At 36.2% G+C, this 17,001-nt stretch overlaps 1 protein-coding gene across 5 annotated transcripts; it reads right to left on the minus strand.

The window, feature by feature from the left end:
* Positions 1 to 1,223: 1,223 nt before the first annotated feature.
* On the minus strand, positions 1,224 to 14,931 carry zfand6 (zinc finger, AN1-type domain 6). 5 transcript variants are annotated; one of them, XM_046857638.1, is made up of 6 exons: positions 14,752 to 14,931; positions 11,392 to 11,595; positions 8,383 to 8,540; positions 6,737 to 6,871; positions 5,578 to 5,682; positions 1,224 to 1,541 (listed from the first exon to the last, which is right to left on the minus strand). In XM_046857638.1, exons 3-6 carry the CDS (start codon positions 8,531 to 8,533, stop codon positions 1,393 to 1,395), a joined length of 540 nt encoding a protein of 179 aa, XP_046713594.1. In that variant the 5' UTR covers positions 8,534 to 8,540; positions 11,392 to 11,595; positions 14,752 to 14,931; the 3' UTR covers positions 1,224 to 1,392. The 5 variants fall into 5 exon arrangements, with proteins under 5 accessions (XP_046713594.1, XP_046713593.1, XP_046713592.1 ...); XM_046857637.1 differs by having other exon boundaries at positions 11,392 to 11,732; XM_046857636.1 differs by lacking the exon at positions 14,752 to 14,931 and adding an exon at positions 13,137 to 13,345 and having other exon boundaries at positions 11,392 to 11,732.
* Positions 14,932 to 17,001: the final 2,070 nt, after the last annotated feature.

The following is a 17,001-nucleotide window of genomic DNA, read 5'->3' on the forward strand; positions in this document are numbered from 1 at the left end:
AAGTGGACGTGTATTAGATTTAAAGATCTGGCAACCCACATAGCAATAATTGTCCCGAACCAATCAGAGACTCTCTCGGGCATCCTCCCTACTCCAACTCTGCTCATTGACTGGCTGAAACCAAATGCCTTCTGATTGTCTGCACTAAGGCACACTATAGAGTAAGAACTAAAGGCATCTGCACAAGGGGTAGTGCACCATATATGCACACTAGAGAGCCATTTGGGATTCAGCCTTTAATTTAACCCAGATTGCAAATGACTCAGCACAAATGAGCAAAAAGTTTTTTGTTTTATTCAGATCAAAACTGAAGAAAGAAAATAAAATAACACACACACACCATCATAATCATCATTGATCACATTACACTTATTCTGAATAATAATAAATGAGTTATAGCCCTAAAAGGAATAAATCAGTCACTCATAAACTAAATGTGAATTAATTCATCTCTGGCTCCATAATAAAATTAAAAATCACACACAATGAGCTGCTATGTTCTCGTCATATATACGTCAGACTGTACCTAATCTGCTACCACACACAGTTCGTGTATGCAGCCCACCTCTTCTTCGTCCATCAGTGATAACTGACCACCACATGATCGCTAGCGATCTGTTATAAGTGTATCAGGTGCAGATCTGTCCTTTAGAACTCCTGCTTGGACCGACAATCACCTAACATTGATGAAAACTGTAAGGACTGTACAACTTGAGACTGATCCACCAACCCACATAAGTCTCTGATCAGTTATGGTCCTGATGCATTTCCCATCAAAAAAAAATAATTGTGCGCAACAGATGTGCTATAGTCTCAGTATATCTGCGAAGGCAACTCAGGATACGTGTACACATGCTTACAAACTCATGCCGCTTTCTATATTATCGATTATAAACTCTTAAATCATTTAACAATATTTTGAGGGCAAAGCCAGCCGATAAAATGGTTCCTTGCATGCTTTAAGCCATTAATGAAAACCTAAATGCTGCGCTCTCGTTTAAACTCTTTAGGTAAAGAAAAATATTCTTTGCTTGTTTAACATGCACATGACCTTTCGTTTATAGACTTGAGAAAAGACCTGCCCGCTCAAGTAGTTTTACCGTAGCCCTGTTAGTCATTAAAATTAAAATAATAATAATACAATTGTATAAATCTAGATTTTCTGTAACACATTCACACACACACAAAAATAACGATAGAAATAAATTCAAAGGGAAAACATATACTTGCTAAAAGAATAAAGTTTACTTCTGTCTGGGGTGTATTATTCATGATTCAAGGGTCTGTGCTGGTATTGTTCAGAGGTCCACTGTGCAATGTGGGATAGAGAGGGGAAAAATGGGGGAAATGGTGGCTAGGGAAAAGGACTAGGGATTGTCCATGAGCCCCGGCTCAGATCTTTGCCACTTTTTCGCCGACGATGACGGGGTTTTCTTTTCTGATTTTCTCAGCAGCGTCGGCTTTATAGTTGAAGTTGCAGTTATGGACGTCTGTGTATCGGTGAACGCCACAAAACACGTTTCCACAGCGACAGTCGAAACCTGCAATATACAGAGGCACAGGAATGAGCAGATGCTTTGATTAACAGACTTGTAAGACTCCCAAATGGACAGTATATGCGAGCGCTAGTCGCATCACTCAGAAACCCAACTGTGGCTCTTTAGCATTCGTGGGATTTACAATTCAATGCTAAATTCAAATGTTTTTGAAGGAGAAATCTGTAACTTTTATACTATTAATTATGAGTAATCACACACCAGCATGGCTGTAATTTGGCCAGATGTGCAAATCTATAGGAGCTCATACTCTATATAACAGCAGGATTGTGAGTGTGACATTGTTTTATAAAACATAGAAATGAATGTAACCAACATTTCAGTCACAATATATCCAAATACTTTGCTTATTACATAAATCCTCAATCCTCTAAAGTAAAAGACTCTCCTAACCTGGTATAATGATTTGTACATTCCTGAAGGTGTGTCTGATCAAATCAGCATCTCTTCCTCCTCTTCATTATAAGATGATGAACGGTTATATTTTCATATTAAGATGGAATTTATATTCACAAGATTTGTGTCATGATGATGTCGATAACATGATTAAACTCATGGATTCAGTGGGACCGTTAATAGAAGTAGCAAACACACAAACAAAATGATATAAAGAGTGAAATGTCCCAATGTGGTTATACTAATTATAAACACTTTTGGTATGCAGATTGTATAATCAAACTAGCATACAGAAAAATTATAAAATAATGTATAATTCTCTTTTATATAATGGTCTGGCTGAGGCCTTGATTCTGACTGGCTAGAAGACATGCATTCAAAATCACTGAATATACATGTTGTTTAATAGCTATTAGCAAAATACAACCCCAATTCCGAAAAAAACCTTCGGGACACTGTGCAAAATGTAAATAAAAAAAGAATGTAATTTCTATATATTCTCTCTCTCTCTCTCTCTCTCTCTCTCTCTCTCTCTCTCTCTCTCTCTCTATATATATATATATTCTCTCTCTCTCTATATATATATATATATATATATATATATAGAAATTACATTGGTCCTTTGGCCCTGGCCATACACAGTGGTAAACGTTATTTCAAAGAAATAGTTATGTGTATGTCAGATGTTAATATGGTATATTAAAGTATAATTACAAGCATTTCACAAGTGTTAATTGCTGTTACTGACAACTACATTCAGTTTATGCAAAGAGTCGATATTTGCAGCGTTTTTCAAGACCTCTGCAGTTCACCCTGGCATCAACTTAACGCAGCCAATTCTTGCAAAATCAATTCTTAAGAGTTAAAATTTGTGGGTTTTTGTTTGTCCACCCGCCTCTTGAGGATTAACAAGTTCTTAATGGGATTAAGGTCTGGGGAGTTTTCTGACCATGGACCCAAAATGTCTATGTTTTGTCCACAAACCACCTTATGGCAAGGTGCTTTCCATCATGCCAAAAAAGGCATTGTTTTTTACCCAACTGTTCTTGGATGGTTGGGAGAAGTTGCTCTCTGAGGATGTTTTTGTACCATTCTTTATTCATGGCTTTGTTCTCAGGCAAAATTGTAAGTGAGCCCACTTCATTGGCTGAGAAGCATCCCCACACATGAATGGTCTCAGGACTGAGGGTAGCGCTCACCTTCTCCGGACAAGCTTTATTCAAGATGCACCAAACAATCGGAGAGGGGATTCATCAGATAAAATGACTTTTCCCCCTGTCCAATCCCTGTACCTTTTGCATATTATCAGTCTCTCCCTGATGTTTTTTCCTGGAGAGAATTGGCTTCTTTGCTGGCCTTATTAACACCACACCATCCTTCAAAATTCTTCAGATCACTGTGCGTGCAGATGCACTCGCACCTGCCTGCTGCCATTCCTAAGCTGCACTGGTGGTGCTGGTTTGATCCCACAGTTGAATCAGCTTTAGGAGACAGTCCTGGCACTTTCTGGACTTTCTTGGGTGCCCTTCTTCACAACATTGAATAATCAAAAGAGATTTCTCCTGATTCCTTAAAACTTTTGATGATATTTTGTACTGTAAATGATGAGATATTCAACTGATTTTTATGTTTTAAATTTTATGTTGAGGAACATTATTCTGAAATAGTTTTTTGTAGACACAGTAATTCATAGACTTGGGAAGTTCTTGCTATCCTTGATTCTGAGAGGTACTGCATCTAGAATACACTATTTATACCCAATCACCTTTCTGACCTGTTTTCAATTAACCAAAATATTTTTTAACTGTTTCATTTTAATAGCACTTACCCTATCCAGATTTTTGTTGCCTCGTCCTAACTTTTTTGAGCTGTGTTGTAGCTATCAATTTAAAAATTACCTTCTTCTTTCCCTTTAAATGGTAATTTTCCTCAGTTTATAAAATACCGGTTTATGAGATTTGCAAATTATTGCATTCTGTCTTTAATTTACATTTTACTCAGTGTCCCAAGTACATGTGTGTGTGTGTATATACACGTGTGTGTGTGTGTGTGTGTGTGTGTGTATGTGTATATATTATATTATATATATATATATATATACACAGAGTACAGACCAAAAGTTTGGACACACCTTCTCATTCAAAGAGTTTTCTTTATTTTCATGACTATGAAAATTGTAGAGTCACACTGAAGTCAAAGTAGCCACCTTTTGCTTAGATTACTGCTTTGCACACTCTTGGCATTCTCTTGATGCCTACTTTGAAGAACCTACAATATGACATATTTTCAGTTCACTTTTTTGTTATGTATATAATTCCACGTGTTAATTCATAGTTTTGATGCCTTCAGTGTGACTCTACAATTTTCATAGTCATGAAAATAAAGAAAACTCTTTGAAATAGCAGGTGTGTCCAAACTTTTGGTCTGTACTGTATATATAATATATATAAACTTTTGGTCTGTACTGTATATATATATATATATATATATATATATATATATATATATATATATATATATATATCCAAAATTCACAGTTTGGTACGGACCTCGGTTTTTGGGTGGCAATTCGGTTCAAATTCGGTATGGTACGCGGGGGGGAAGAAATGCAAAACATAATATTGCTTGTCATTTTTTATTAACGCAGTTTATCATTATTAACATTTGAACAGTTTACATTTTTAAAACAATGAAAAAAAAAGTTATTGCTTGGTTAAATAATATATAAAGAAAAATAAATAAATAAATAAATAAAATATTTTTTTTATAAAATATTTATAAATATATTTTATAAAAAGAAAAATTTTAAATTTTCATGCTAACTCTAGTTTTATTTTTCATACTCCTGGCACTGTTGTGTATTTGATAATATTAATAATAAAAAAATGCACTCAAAGTGTGAGGCAGAGACAAACCAAATCACGGTCCGCCACTTAATACATTCCTGAAGGGAACTCAAATTTTAACTATGTTCCGTATGTAAAAAAGAATGCATTCACACGTGTGTGTATATTTAATAATTTACTGTATATGCAGTAACTCCCAAAAGTGAGTACACCACTCACATTTAAGCAACCATTTTATTATATGTTCTTAAGGGACAATAATGCTATTTAGACAATAATAGCTGTATGTTGAGTTGCCTTTAGAGGACAGTAAATCTATACTGCTATATAAGCTGCACATTGACTTCTCAAAAATATCTCCAAGTTTCATTTCTATAGTATTGCCCCTTCAGAAGATTTACTAAAATAGTTGCTTAAATGTACATGCACACGCTCTTTAATAACTATGTTATAATTAATTGAAACAAATTAAAGCAATTTTTTTCTCTGTGTATGATTTAGAGCAGGCAGAATTTTAGATCTGGTGACCCGTACAGAAAACTAACAAAAACTAATGGTTATATCCTGTTTTATTCTGTCAAATGTGTTAATGCTGGCAAACCTTCATGGTATTTTTAAAATAACCCACGTGTATGTGTGCAGTGCACTATTTTAATTTAAGCTTTTATAAATGTTTCAAAGAGAAAACTAAGAGATGGATACAACATAAGTTCCAAATATTGATTTAGAAACAAAAGAGGCACTTTGCCAATTTCAGCAAATTGCTACATGTCTCTTACCAGTCAGGCCCACTTTCTTGCGACAAGTGAAGCAGCGGTTCCTTTTGGGTTTTAACTTGTCTGGCTCAGGGGTGGCTGGCTCTATAGATAAGTCTGATCCTGAGGCTGAGGACAAGATAAGAAACAGTCAGAGGTGAGACATATTATCCATGCACAATGTTTCTTCACGGTTAATGAATAGTGCAACTGATACAACAAAACAATATATTTAAAAAAAAAAAAAAGATATTAAATGTCAGTTTTTGCTAAGAATTTATAAAGCAGTACACTTATTATACTATCTTACCAAATGAGAAATAACAGAGACTTTAATATTGAGCAACATAATTCGAGATTATCATTTTAATCCACTATTGTGCAGCCCTGGAATATCTGAACAGTCATAATAAATATTGATGCGAAAGCAAGTTGACCCTCTACATGAGAGTCTGAGAAACTTAATAGCTTCAATAATTGGGTGAAATCTATTCAGAGTTAACATCTATTCTTCAAAACTGTAATCCTATTTCAGGGAGGGTGTGAGTCATGGTAACGTGAGACAGAGTTTAAATAGGTTCATTTCTAATTCTGATTTGTACGTGGAAAAACCTAATGGAACGTGGAACGTCCTAATGTGCAGTTGATACTGATTTTACCACAGAAACTCTAGATAACAGTACAAAACCTATTTAAAAACTGGCAATAAGACTCTTCTTTCGCTGGAACTGACAAACATTGCCGTGTCCGAGATAGATCGATAGATTTCAGCAATACAAATGATGGCAAGATTCATTCAGTCAAAATCACCCCGTATCTTTTGCATGATATCATATACTGTTTTGAATGGGTGCATGCTTGCCGTGAATAGGACCAACGATTCTGGGAAATTGTATCAGAGAGATAAAACAGGGATTCTGAGGCTTGCCAATGGACTTTGTGCATGTGTTGTAGTGTCCTCAACTCAAACAAAGGCAAACAAACAGAAGAGCAGATTGAGTGTGAGAAAGGTTACAGGAAACAGCTCGGCATTTTAATGGAGGCCGGCTGAATCATTCCCACTCTCTCTTTCTCGCAACAACCCGTGTGTGTAAGTGTGCGCCAGCCTCTTGTAAACATGGAAATGTTCTCGGGAACAGGTTCTCATGTCGAAAAATAAGTGAAGAGAGAAAGGGGATTGTACCGGTTTCATCTTGTGTTTTCGGATCTGCCTGGACTGGAGCTCCTGAAGCTTCATCCTTTTGTGTGATTTCTTCCGGAGTACCTGTAGAGGACGACTCTGACAGAGAATGGTCTAAACTGCTCAGGCTGGATGACACTAAAGACAAAAAAAAATAAAAAATTAGACATTCAATGTTAACACATTTGGAGACAGCACGTAGCAGGTCAGCTGTGAGACCTAACACTGGACGATACCAACCAAAGAAAACAAGCTTTATTGTTTGGTACCCACTTCATTTTATATGCTGTTAAGAAATGGTTTAAAGTGCATTGTTTGTACTTTGGTGGAATCAAGTTAAAATATACTCTTGTGGGGAAAAAGAAAGTAGAGGAACTAAATAACTTGTGTGGTTCTCACTAACCTCTATAAACAATCAGTTTATAACCTTAGGTAGCAACAAGAGCAGAATATTTAAAAAAAACACAGCCGATAGTAATATTTCTTCTCCCAAAAGTTAACCAACATTAAGAAAACAAATATGGGGGGAAAAATAAGTAAACTTTTCTACAACCATAATTTAGTGAGAATTTAGTTGCTAGGTGTTATTAATTGGTTAAAGATTAAAGATTGGTTAATTGCTAAAAAGTCTGACTTCGTCTATAAAAGTAGAACTTTTAGTGGTTTGGAGTTCTGGAGTGCACAGGTGTGTGTCTACATCATGCTGAGAAAAAAGAACAGTCATGACCTTAGAGAAGCAACTGTTGCTGCTTATCAATCTGGGAAGGGTTATAAGGCCATCTCCAAAAAACTGAACTCAACATTTTACTAAGTGAATGATTATTTACAAATAGAAAGGTTTAAAGACAGTTTCTAATCTTGATCGCAGATATAAAGAAAAACTCAAATCCTACATTCTTGTGCAAACAGGCCTACTGCAAGTATATGAAGTGTTTTTGTTCATGGCAGTACAACCACAAAAAAACTTGCATATGGCTTTCAAGGAAGGCTGGATAAGAGCCCCTTCTATCAAAAAAACAAAACAAATATGGCAGTCTGACCAAATTGAATCTGAACAAACCACAAAAGTCCTGAAACAATATCCTTTGGACGGTTGGGACAAAACCAAATATGATGTTTCACCACAAACATCCCATACCAAATGTCAAGAGTTTGAGCGTGCTTTGCAGTCAAATGGCCTGGAAAAAAACTTCAGTCACTGAAGCAATGATTGATTCATTCTTAAAGAGAAATATTAGATCATCTGCTAGACCAAAATTTCAACAGGTGATGCCAAGAAATAAAAAAAATAAGATATGGCCAAGTCAAAGGGCAACCCCGTTGAGATGCTGTGATGGGATCTCCAGAGACGTTTGCAAAAATGATGATCAATGAACTAAAGCAATGTTATCGCAAAGTGGGTTGAAATTTCTCTAGTATGATGAGAGAGATTGCTAAACTCTTAAAGAAAACGTCTACTTCAAGTTAATGAGGTTCTACTAAATTCTAAGGTGTTCTTGTTTCTTTAGATGTAGATTCTGATTATCGGTTTACTAACAAAAAAATTTTAAATAAAAAAATAACTACGTACCGAAATCATGTTGTGGCATATTGAAGGTATGTTGTGTTTTTTTGTGGTGTCACCTGAGGTTACACCACATGGGTCTCACCTGTCTCTGTGACCCTGCCGTTGGTATTTTGCCTCTGCAGGAAGTCTTTGTAGCAGATGGAGCACATGCCATTGGTACGTGGGTTTCCATAGAAACCACAGCCAGTGGCGCACAGCAGGGGCCCCTGGGTTGGATTTGTCTCCTGAGCCATGTCTCTCCTGAAAGACGAAAGCAGACAGAACATCAGTCTAATTGGTTTTACAAAGTTGTGAAATAGGCAGTGAGAAAATCTGTGAATTATTTGTAAATTGATAATATTAATGACTTCATATTTATCAGAAATGGAAACCAAATGGAACAACTAATGAAGTCTGTAACTTCAGACACTAATAAATTAAATTTATTTAATAATAACAAAGCGGGTTTCTGATTCAGAAACCTGATTCTGAATCAGAATCAGGTTTATTGGCCAAGTGTGTTGACACACACAAGGAATTTGATTCCCGCTGTTAGTTACGTACTCTCAAAGTACAGACATAAATAAAAACTATACATTCAGCTTAGACTAAACAAGACAAAACAGACAAGACAATACAGACAATGTGAGACAATATAGACAGTATAAGTATTAAATAGGGATACAGAGTATATGACAGATCAGTGATGTACATAAAGTGTGAGTGCATGGTAGTGCAAATGACAGTATTGTGCGTCAGGTACGATAAAGAGTTTACTATAGAACTGTACAATATATAGCAGCCATAATGTGTGTAACCTATACGGAGGATGTGATGACTGGGTTCTGTGCAGTACTTATAAATATGAAGCAGGGGATATAATTACAGTCAGTTGTTAATGAGGCTGATTGCTTGGGGAAAGAATATATTACTATAGATCTCAACTGTACAGGGTTTATTTACAAAAAAGGTCACAGGCAATTCTAAAAGAGCTGGAGAGAGCCATAGGTGCGCCTGTTTACAACCATAACCCAACATTCAACAGACCTGAGGTTTTGGAAAAGTTATGCTACAGTTACATCCAGCTGTGATTAGGCCATAAACACACCATTCATGTTCATGTGAAATTTCTTATTTTGCAAGACATCTGAAAGCCCATTTGAATTTTCCTCAAAAGGAGGCTTGCGATTTCCATGTGACATGAAAATAGTTCTGAGTCATAATAGAAAGCCTTTTACTTTCTTCACATATCCCAGTTTGTTTGGAAGTTGGGGTAAGGGCCAAGGTCAGCTGTGATACCGAGAGGGTTGATGGCCCGAACAGGGGGCAGCTTGGCAGTGCTGGGGCCCCGACCTTCCGATCAGTACCCAGAGCTACCAATGAGCTACCACTTTTTGGTATTTCACAGAAACCCAACACCACATCTGTTAGAACACCATTCCATCAGTAAAATATGGTGGTCGTAAAATCATTAAGAGTTGCCCTTGGGCTTTTAACTGCCTGTATTTAACTGACGTCAAATACAAAGCGAACATGCAAGGAAACTCGATACAGACACCAACAAGAACTTAACATTACACCAGGGACCCTTGAGCTTTGAGGGGAAAGCAGCATTACCTTGCCGCCAGATTTAAACAAAACACAAGAAAACAAATGTGCTATCCAGACTTGAATAATACCGTTCCTATGAAAAGTGAGAACATCCCAGCTCCCTGCCAAAATGTTTGATAAATAATGTCAAAATAAAATCAATGCAAAGAACAAAAAGTCGTTTATTTTTATGCCTGGCATTTAGAAATAGCAATTATTTGTATGACAATTAGTCATCAGGCAAACATTCACCATCAGGACAAGTCTATAACCAATACTTCGAGCCATATTTGATTATCGTCCCAGTTATATAGATTCTAAAGGCAGATTTTAAGGAGAAATTTGGAAAACCACATGGTTCTTCGAGATAAAAGCCCTACAACTACATCAGTGTAATATCAACACAAGGAAAACCTATAGCTAAAAACTTTTGTTAATTGTTAAATTTGTAATAGAGAAAATCTGCCGGGCTGCTTAGAGGTCTACTTTCTCTTAGTCTTGTTCAGGGTGTTCAGGGAATCAAAGCTACACTGCAAAGAGCAAAACAGTTTCACCACTGGAAACAGCAAGCAAATTATTATTTCCATGCTGTAAGCATGATTACGCAGAACTCTTTACAAGAACCTTCTTGTGATTGCTGGATTGGTTTCAACAGTAGGATTAAATCTCTAAAGATTCTTGTAACTCTGGCTTCTCTGTGGACACAGAGAAGCCAGAGGCATGTGTTTAGCTGCCATAGTCACACTCAATGTGCTAATGTACCCTAGACTACAAACACGATAGACAAATTATGGCTAAAGCGTGAAGGCACGTGTACTACAGACTCGCTCTGGTTAAATGGTGATATATTAACACGACAGCAAACTCGAATCAGAACTGGACTACTGGTAGAAACGGGTTAACACATTAGCAAAACAACTTCTCCTCTCAGGTACTTATTGTTTGGAACAGATGGATTAGCAGTAGAACATGTCTAGCAAAGGAGCTAGAAATTGCATAATCATTTGGGTTAATTTATTATGAGCTGAAAAACGAGAGAGCATATAAAAAGTCATTTGCAAACATGGCTACATATCTGAGGGTGTTAAAGACAGCTTAAAGCTCATCCATATAACTTGTACGTGAGCCTTGTAAGCGAGTCTCGTGCAGTTTGGTCAAAGTTAAAACCAATTTACAGCCTTAACACAATCCACACTGATATATTTATTTAGATATATTTAAGCCTTTTACATACCTAGCAAGCATCAAAGCCCTTCAAGCACTAGTCTGGCCCTATGGATCATATACTATATAACTCATTTACAAATTCTCACATGGGCAGTCCTGTGACTGGCTTGGGAAAGAGACACGTCTTGGCACATACACACAGTGGAGTGTTTAACACGGATTACAACCCATAACAACAAGCTCCTGGACCACAGGCTAAGTAATGGATAACCATGTGCAGCAGACAAACTGAGTGCTTACACGCTACAGTGCTGAGAAAACAAGACAAATGCTTAGGAAAACTACTGGTGCTTACTAGATTGCTGTTTTGGATAGCTTGATGGATGAATGGGCAGATGGTTGGGTAGTCAGATAGATAGAGTGCTAGATGGGTGGATAACTGGTCCAGGTGGTGGTCAGATGCTGAGATGATTCGATGGATAGACAGAAGCTCAGTTGGATGGATTGTCAAATAGATGGCCAGCAAGAGGAGAGATGATGGGAGAAATGGATAGACAGCCTAACAGGTAAAACATGTGGTTTGATGTGCAAGTAAATATGATCTAGACAGAGGGATTGACAGATGGCTGAACAGATACGATGAATAGATGGATGGATGGATGGATGGATAGATGGATGGATGGATGTTCAGACGGTCTATTAGATGGACAGATGGATAATTAGAACATAATACCACCATTATGACAGAATTTATACTCATAACTCTGTACCAATAGTTAATAGTCTAATCTTTAAAGATCCGATAGTGTTGTCCAATCACAATCCTGTGCTACCATGCCCTTTACCTCTTATACTCAACTGACTAGAAACATGTGCTGGGTGTATTAATGCAGAACAACGTATAGGCAGAGCAGGTCTGGACTGTTCTGTCTACAAATGTCCAACAGGTGAAATAACAGCCTGTACAATGTGAACCGTGACTGACTCACAGCAGCTATAATACACTAAAGTTTTAGGGCAATGAACTGTATCATTTTCAACACAAACAAAACAAAATGAATCACATTCGTGTCACTCAGATGAGAGATTAAGGCTGGTTCCCCTTAAGTTTTCATCAGTTTCAGAGAGTTTTTCCTTCCCGCAGACTCACTTGTTAGGGAACTTAAACTTATAAGGAGCGAAATTATAAGCACTAAACTGATGCACTTTTTTCATACAACTTTATAATCACTTTATCTCTGTAACCTGCTTTAAGACAACGTCCATTGATAAAAGCCCTAATAGTGAATACTAAACATATAACGTTGGACCTTTCATTTGCCAAATCAACTAGCCATAAAAATGGATGGCTTTGGAGCCCATACCCAGCGTTTGCCCCAGCAGGATTCAAGACCCAGCACCACCATGGTGCCATTGTTGGGCCCTTAAGCAAGGCTCTCACCCCTTCATCCTCCAGGCGTGTCGTTATCATAACCATTCCTCAACTTCCTAAGAAAAGTGGGATCAGTTTCTGTTCCCAAACCTATAATCAAGATTAATTCTAATTTATTCCTTACGATCATCAACTCCTCGAATGTAAGTATCTAAAACTGGTATAACAATAAAACAGGAAGTGCAGATGAAAGTCTCATTCTTGTGTTATTATGTTTGAAATCCTGATTTGATGATCCTAATCTGGACATAATCCAAGTTTACATCCGAAAAGTGTAAGAGTTATGAAAGCACAATTTGTTTCTCCTCAATGATCCAACCAGGTGGTCGTTTTCAATGTGCTTTAAAAATGTTTCCCCTTTTCACAACCCTATCCGGATTAGTAAGAAAAGCCGAAACAGGTTTGAGGAAAAGACAACACAAAAAGTAAATATTCAAGCAACAAGCTCGATGTGAGCTGACGAGTTGTTTTCCTGTTCACTAACAGCACATGGATCAGGGCTGGTTGCTGTTTATCATCTAATGATAGAGACTTAAAGGACTTTAAACCGAGTCTGAAAGCTTAATCTCGTGTTTTCTCTCCAAGAGACCAGAAGATAACTTGGTTAGTTAGCGTCGATGGCTAGTTGGCTGTTAACTCTGAAAGAAAAGAAAGAAAAAGAAACTTACCCTTCCCTGATTTTACAGCTATGGTCGCCGAAATGGCAGCACTTATAACTTTCACTCTTCAGCGTCAACAGGCAGGTAATAATAATAATAATAATAATAATAATAATAATCTGGCGACAGAAGAAAAAAAAAGTTAAATAAACGCAGTCGGAGCCGAAGCTCGTCCTTCAGCCATCAACCCCCCACACCCTGGAGCTGCCTGTTTGTTATTTTCGTCACTCTCCATCCCCCAACGTGACGTCACTCCTTCCCTCGCTGTCATCTGTCCGGTGATGTAATACAATCAGAGCTTTATCAATGAACTTTTTTATTTTTTATTTCAATTAATCGAATTTGCATAATTAATATATCGTTTCTGCTACACGGTTTAACACAAATAACTACGTTTCACAAACCTGTATTGCTTTAAAAATTCTTATGTCATGTATTCCTTTATTTATCAACCATCTTTTTTTTTTTTTTGTAAAATAATATACAGTTATATTTTTCATTATTCTCAAACAGCGGAAGTTTTTTTTTTTTTTCACAATAAAAGTGTTAAGTAGCACAACTACCTAACTACTGACTGTATAAACCCCGCCCACTTCTAAACTGAACATATTTCATTTCCTTACCGGACTGCATTCGCTCCCTTTTTAGAATATAAATTTTTTTTTGGAGGGGGGCTGATCAAACCACGCCCACTCATTCCTAATTGGCGGTAGCAGGGAACGCCCACTCCCGGAAATACAGCGTTCCTTTATTTATTTATTTATTTATTTATTTTTAATGCCAAAAGAAGAAGAGGTATTACATACTCATGTCAAATGTACACTTACTTCCAGGAAAAAAAAATACATTAAAAATAAGTTACATAATTTTTTTTTTTTTTTTACACAAATTTCAGTTTTTTTGTTTCTTCCAAGAGATTTACATACAATTTGAAGTCATTAATAAAATGGGAACAGTTTAGTATTCAAATTTTTCATGTTGTGTATAAAACAGCACATTCAAATATACATATTTTTATCCCACACTTCATTTTTCTATTATACAGCGTTCCTTCAATATCTTATAAGACCACTGTTATTAACAAATTCCGTTTTGAGCTACCTACAAACATATAAAATAAAAAAATATAAAATAAAGATAAGTTGCAAATAATATAACTAAACCAGGTTTACAATGAAGTAGATAAATATGTTTTATGTGCCTGGAAGCTCTGTGTAACTTTCCTTTTAGAAAGAGAAATTGAGAAATTAATTGTATTATTATGTACATATATATATATATATATATATATATATATATATATATATATATATATATATATATATATATATATATATACTCAGAACCAAATGTTTTTCTTTCTTTTCATTTTCTTCGTGAATACATGGGAAAGAAAATCGAAGAGAAACTAAAACAGAAGGTTTTAATTTGACACAGGAAGTTGCCTTTTTATGTAACCATGGGAACGCATGAACGAACGTGTGGGCATGTGGGTACATGGTTTATGTTTATAAATATTACTATTAGTTTATCCTATGCATGTACGAATTGAAAAGTGACCTTATTTAAAACTGTTTTGTAGTAAATATCGATACACTGAAAATCTATGTGAAATTGCTTATACCTTTTGTTAATTTATGTTGTCTGATGTAGCACCTTGGTCCTGTGGAAACGTTGTTTTGTTCCACTGTGTGCTGCACTGTATATTGGAAAAATACCAATAAATAAATGTCTTAGCTTGTCCACAATAAAAGACAAGCGTTAAGTAGCACAACTACCTAACTACTGAGTGTATAAACCCCGCCCACTTCTATACTGAAAATGCTATGACGTGTCCACGTGTTTCCTGGCGGCGCTGTTGTAAAAAACGATTATCGATATAACTTCCGCCGGAAGTGGTAGCAGCGTTGACTGATTTGCACCAACGGTAATAAGTTTTGTTTATGTGCGGTTTGTTTAGCTTAATTTGTGTTAGAGTGCAGGACATGCCTTCATTTCCTTACCTGACTGCATTCTCTCCCTTTTTAGAAGAAATAATAGTCTTTCTTTCTCTTTATTGTCGTGCCTCTCTGGGACTGTAGCTTTTAAATGTAAAACTCTAATTAGCGCTCATAACGTCCATAACTATGTATTGCAATAGACTTGATGGTGTGATAAACTTTTATTCGGCCCACAGTGGTGAAAGAAAAAAATGTGCAAGATGGGAAGATCGGATCAAGTATGTTTACATTTACAAGGAATTTGTTTTGGTGACCGAAGCTTCCAGTTGCACATTTAACAACAACTAACAAAAAAAGGTAAATAAGAATGAACTTAAAAAAAAAAAGAATGTGTTTTTGCACATTTTCATAAGAAAAACAAATAAGTTACATTGCACAAAAGGTACAGAAGTGGTATTGCACATATCTTAAATGCTCTGCCTATTGTGCAATGAATTAAGTGTTCATGGTGTGCAAAGGAGGGACATGGGGTGTAACCAGGAAGAAGGAAAAGAGGAAGACCAAGGAGAAGGGTTATGGATGTGGTGAGGGAAGACATGCAGGGTTGAAAGAGGCAGATGTAGAGGACAGAGGGGAATGGAAACAAATAATCTGCTGTGATCACAAATGTTGAGCTAGTTTTATAACCCTAATGACTGTATAAGACTGTAGAAAGAACATAACTTATAATCACACACTCCAGTACTCATGTTAGTTCTCACTCTCCAGTGTTCTGTATTGTTGAAAGATTTATGATCAAACTCTTGATGTCACCCAAATGAGGATGGTTCCCCTTTTGAGTCTGGTTCCTCTCAAGGTTTCTTCCTCATAACATGGAAGGGAGTTTTTCATTGCCACAGGCTGCTCATCAGGGATAAATACACATCATCCACCTTGACTGTTGATTTCTGTAAAGCTGCTTTGAGACAATGTTGTGAAAAGCGCTATAGAAATAAACTTGACTTTTTTTTTGTAATTTACAGCCATAAACTGTCATCTTTTCTGGTACTGTGAACATTCTGAAACTCTGCCAAGATGTACACCTCTTATTTGTACATTTCATTCTTAAAGACTTTGAGTTTTTTTTTTAATGATATTTTGTTTGGGTATCTCACCTTTTGAGAAACAATATGAAAAATATGAAAAATGAATATGAAAAAACTTTTTTTTGCAATTTAATTATTCTGCTTGCAAAATATTATATTTACAAGTGTTTGACTACAAAGGCTACACCCTGTTTTTTCTTCCAAAAGGATGTTATGATTTAAGTTTTTTTTCACCCCTTATAACAGGAAAACAAAACATGTTTTGATGTTTTTGTGTAGTTTCCTTATTGAATTCATTCAGTCTGTCAATGTGTATATGCATGTGCACGTTTCTGTACATTTGTGTGGAGAACTGTTGCCTTTGAACCTTTGACACTGATTATTTCTATTTTTTATTTATTTACTCCTAATATCTTTAATTCTATGGTGCATTTAATATTTCCTGAACCCCATGCTTATGGTTGTTCCTTCTTATGTTCTGTAAACCGTTTTATATATAAAATTAAATAAATTGGATCTTTTAGTGACAGTTCTTTTAATCTCATCCATCAAAATGAACGATTTTTTTTCTGTGTAATTGATTCATTTCGTGCCTTTAATCACATTTCTAGCGTATATGTGTCACGTGACAACGACTCTGGCTAGAAGACTCATGAGATGAACTACTCAATTCTGTTTCCTGTACATTACCTTCAGAGATGCTTTGCTCATGCGCGTCCAGTAGAAACTGAACGAATCACTCTTTGAGACGACTCGTTCTTCTGAGTCAAATTAAAGACTCGTTCAAAAAGTACGAATCGTTAATGAACGACTCATCACAAACTGGCTCAGGTTTCATTAATAAGGGGA

The sequence above is a fragment of the Silurus meridionalis genome, chromosome 9 (genome assembly GCF_014805685.1).
Source record: "Silurus meridionalis isolate SWU-2019-XX chromosome 9, ASM1480568v1, whole genome shotgun sequence".
NCBI lineage: Eukaryota > Metazoa > Chordata > Actinopteri > Siluriformes > Siluridae > Silurus > Silurus meridionalis.

Coding starts and splice junctions, on each gene's coding strand:
- zfand6 (XM_046857639.1), bottom strand. CDS start 8,533: ATGGCTCAGGAGACAAATCCAACCCAGGGGCCCCTGCTGTGCGCCACT. Junction 6,872..8,382: donor CGGCAGGGTCACAGAGACAG/GTGAGACCCATG, acceptor TTTTGTCTTTAG/TGTCATCCAGCCTGAGCAGT. Junction 5,683..6,736: donor GAAAACACAAGATGAAACCG/GTACAATCCCCT, acceptor TCTTGTCCTCAG/CCTCAGGATCAGACTTATCT.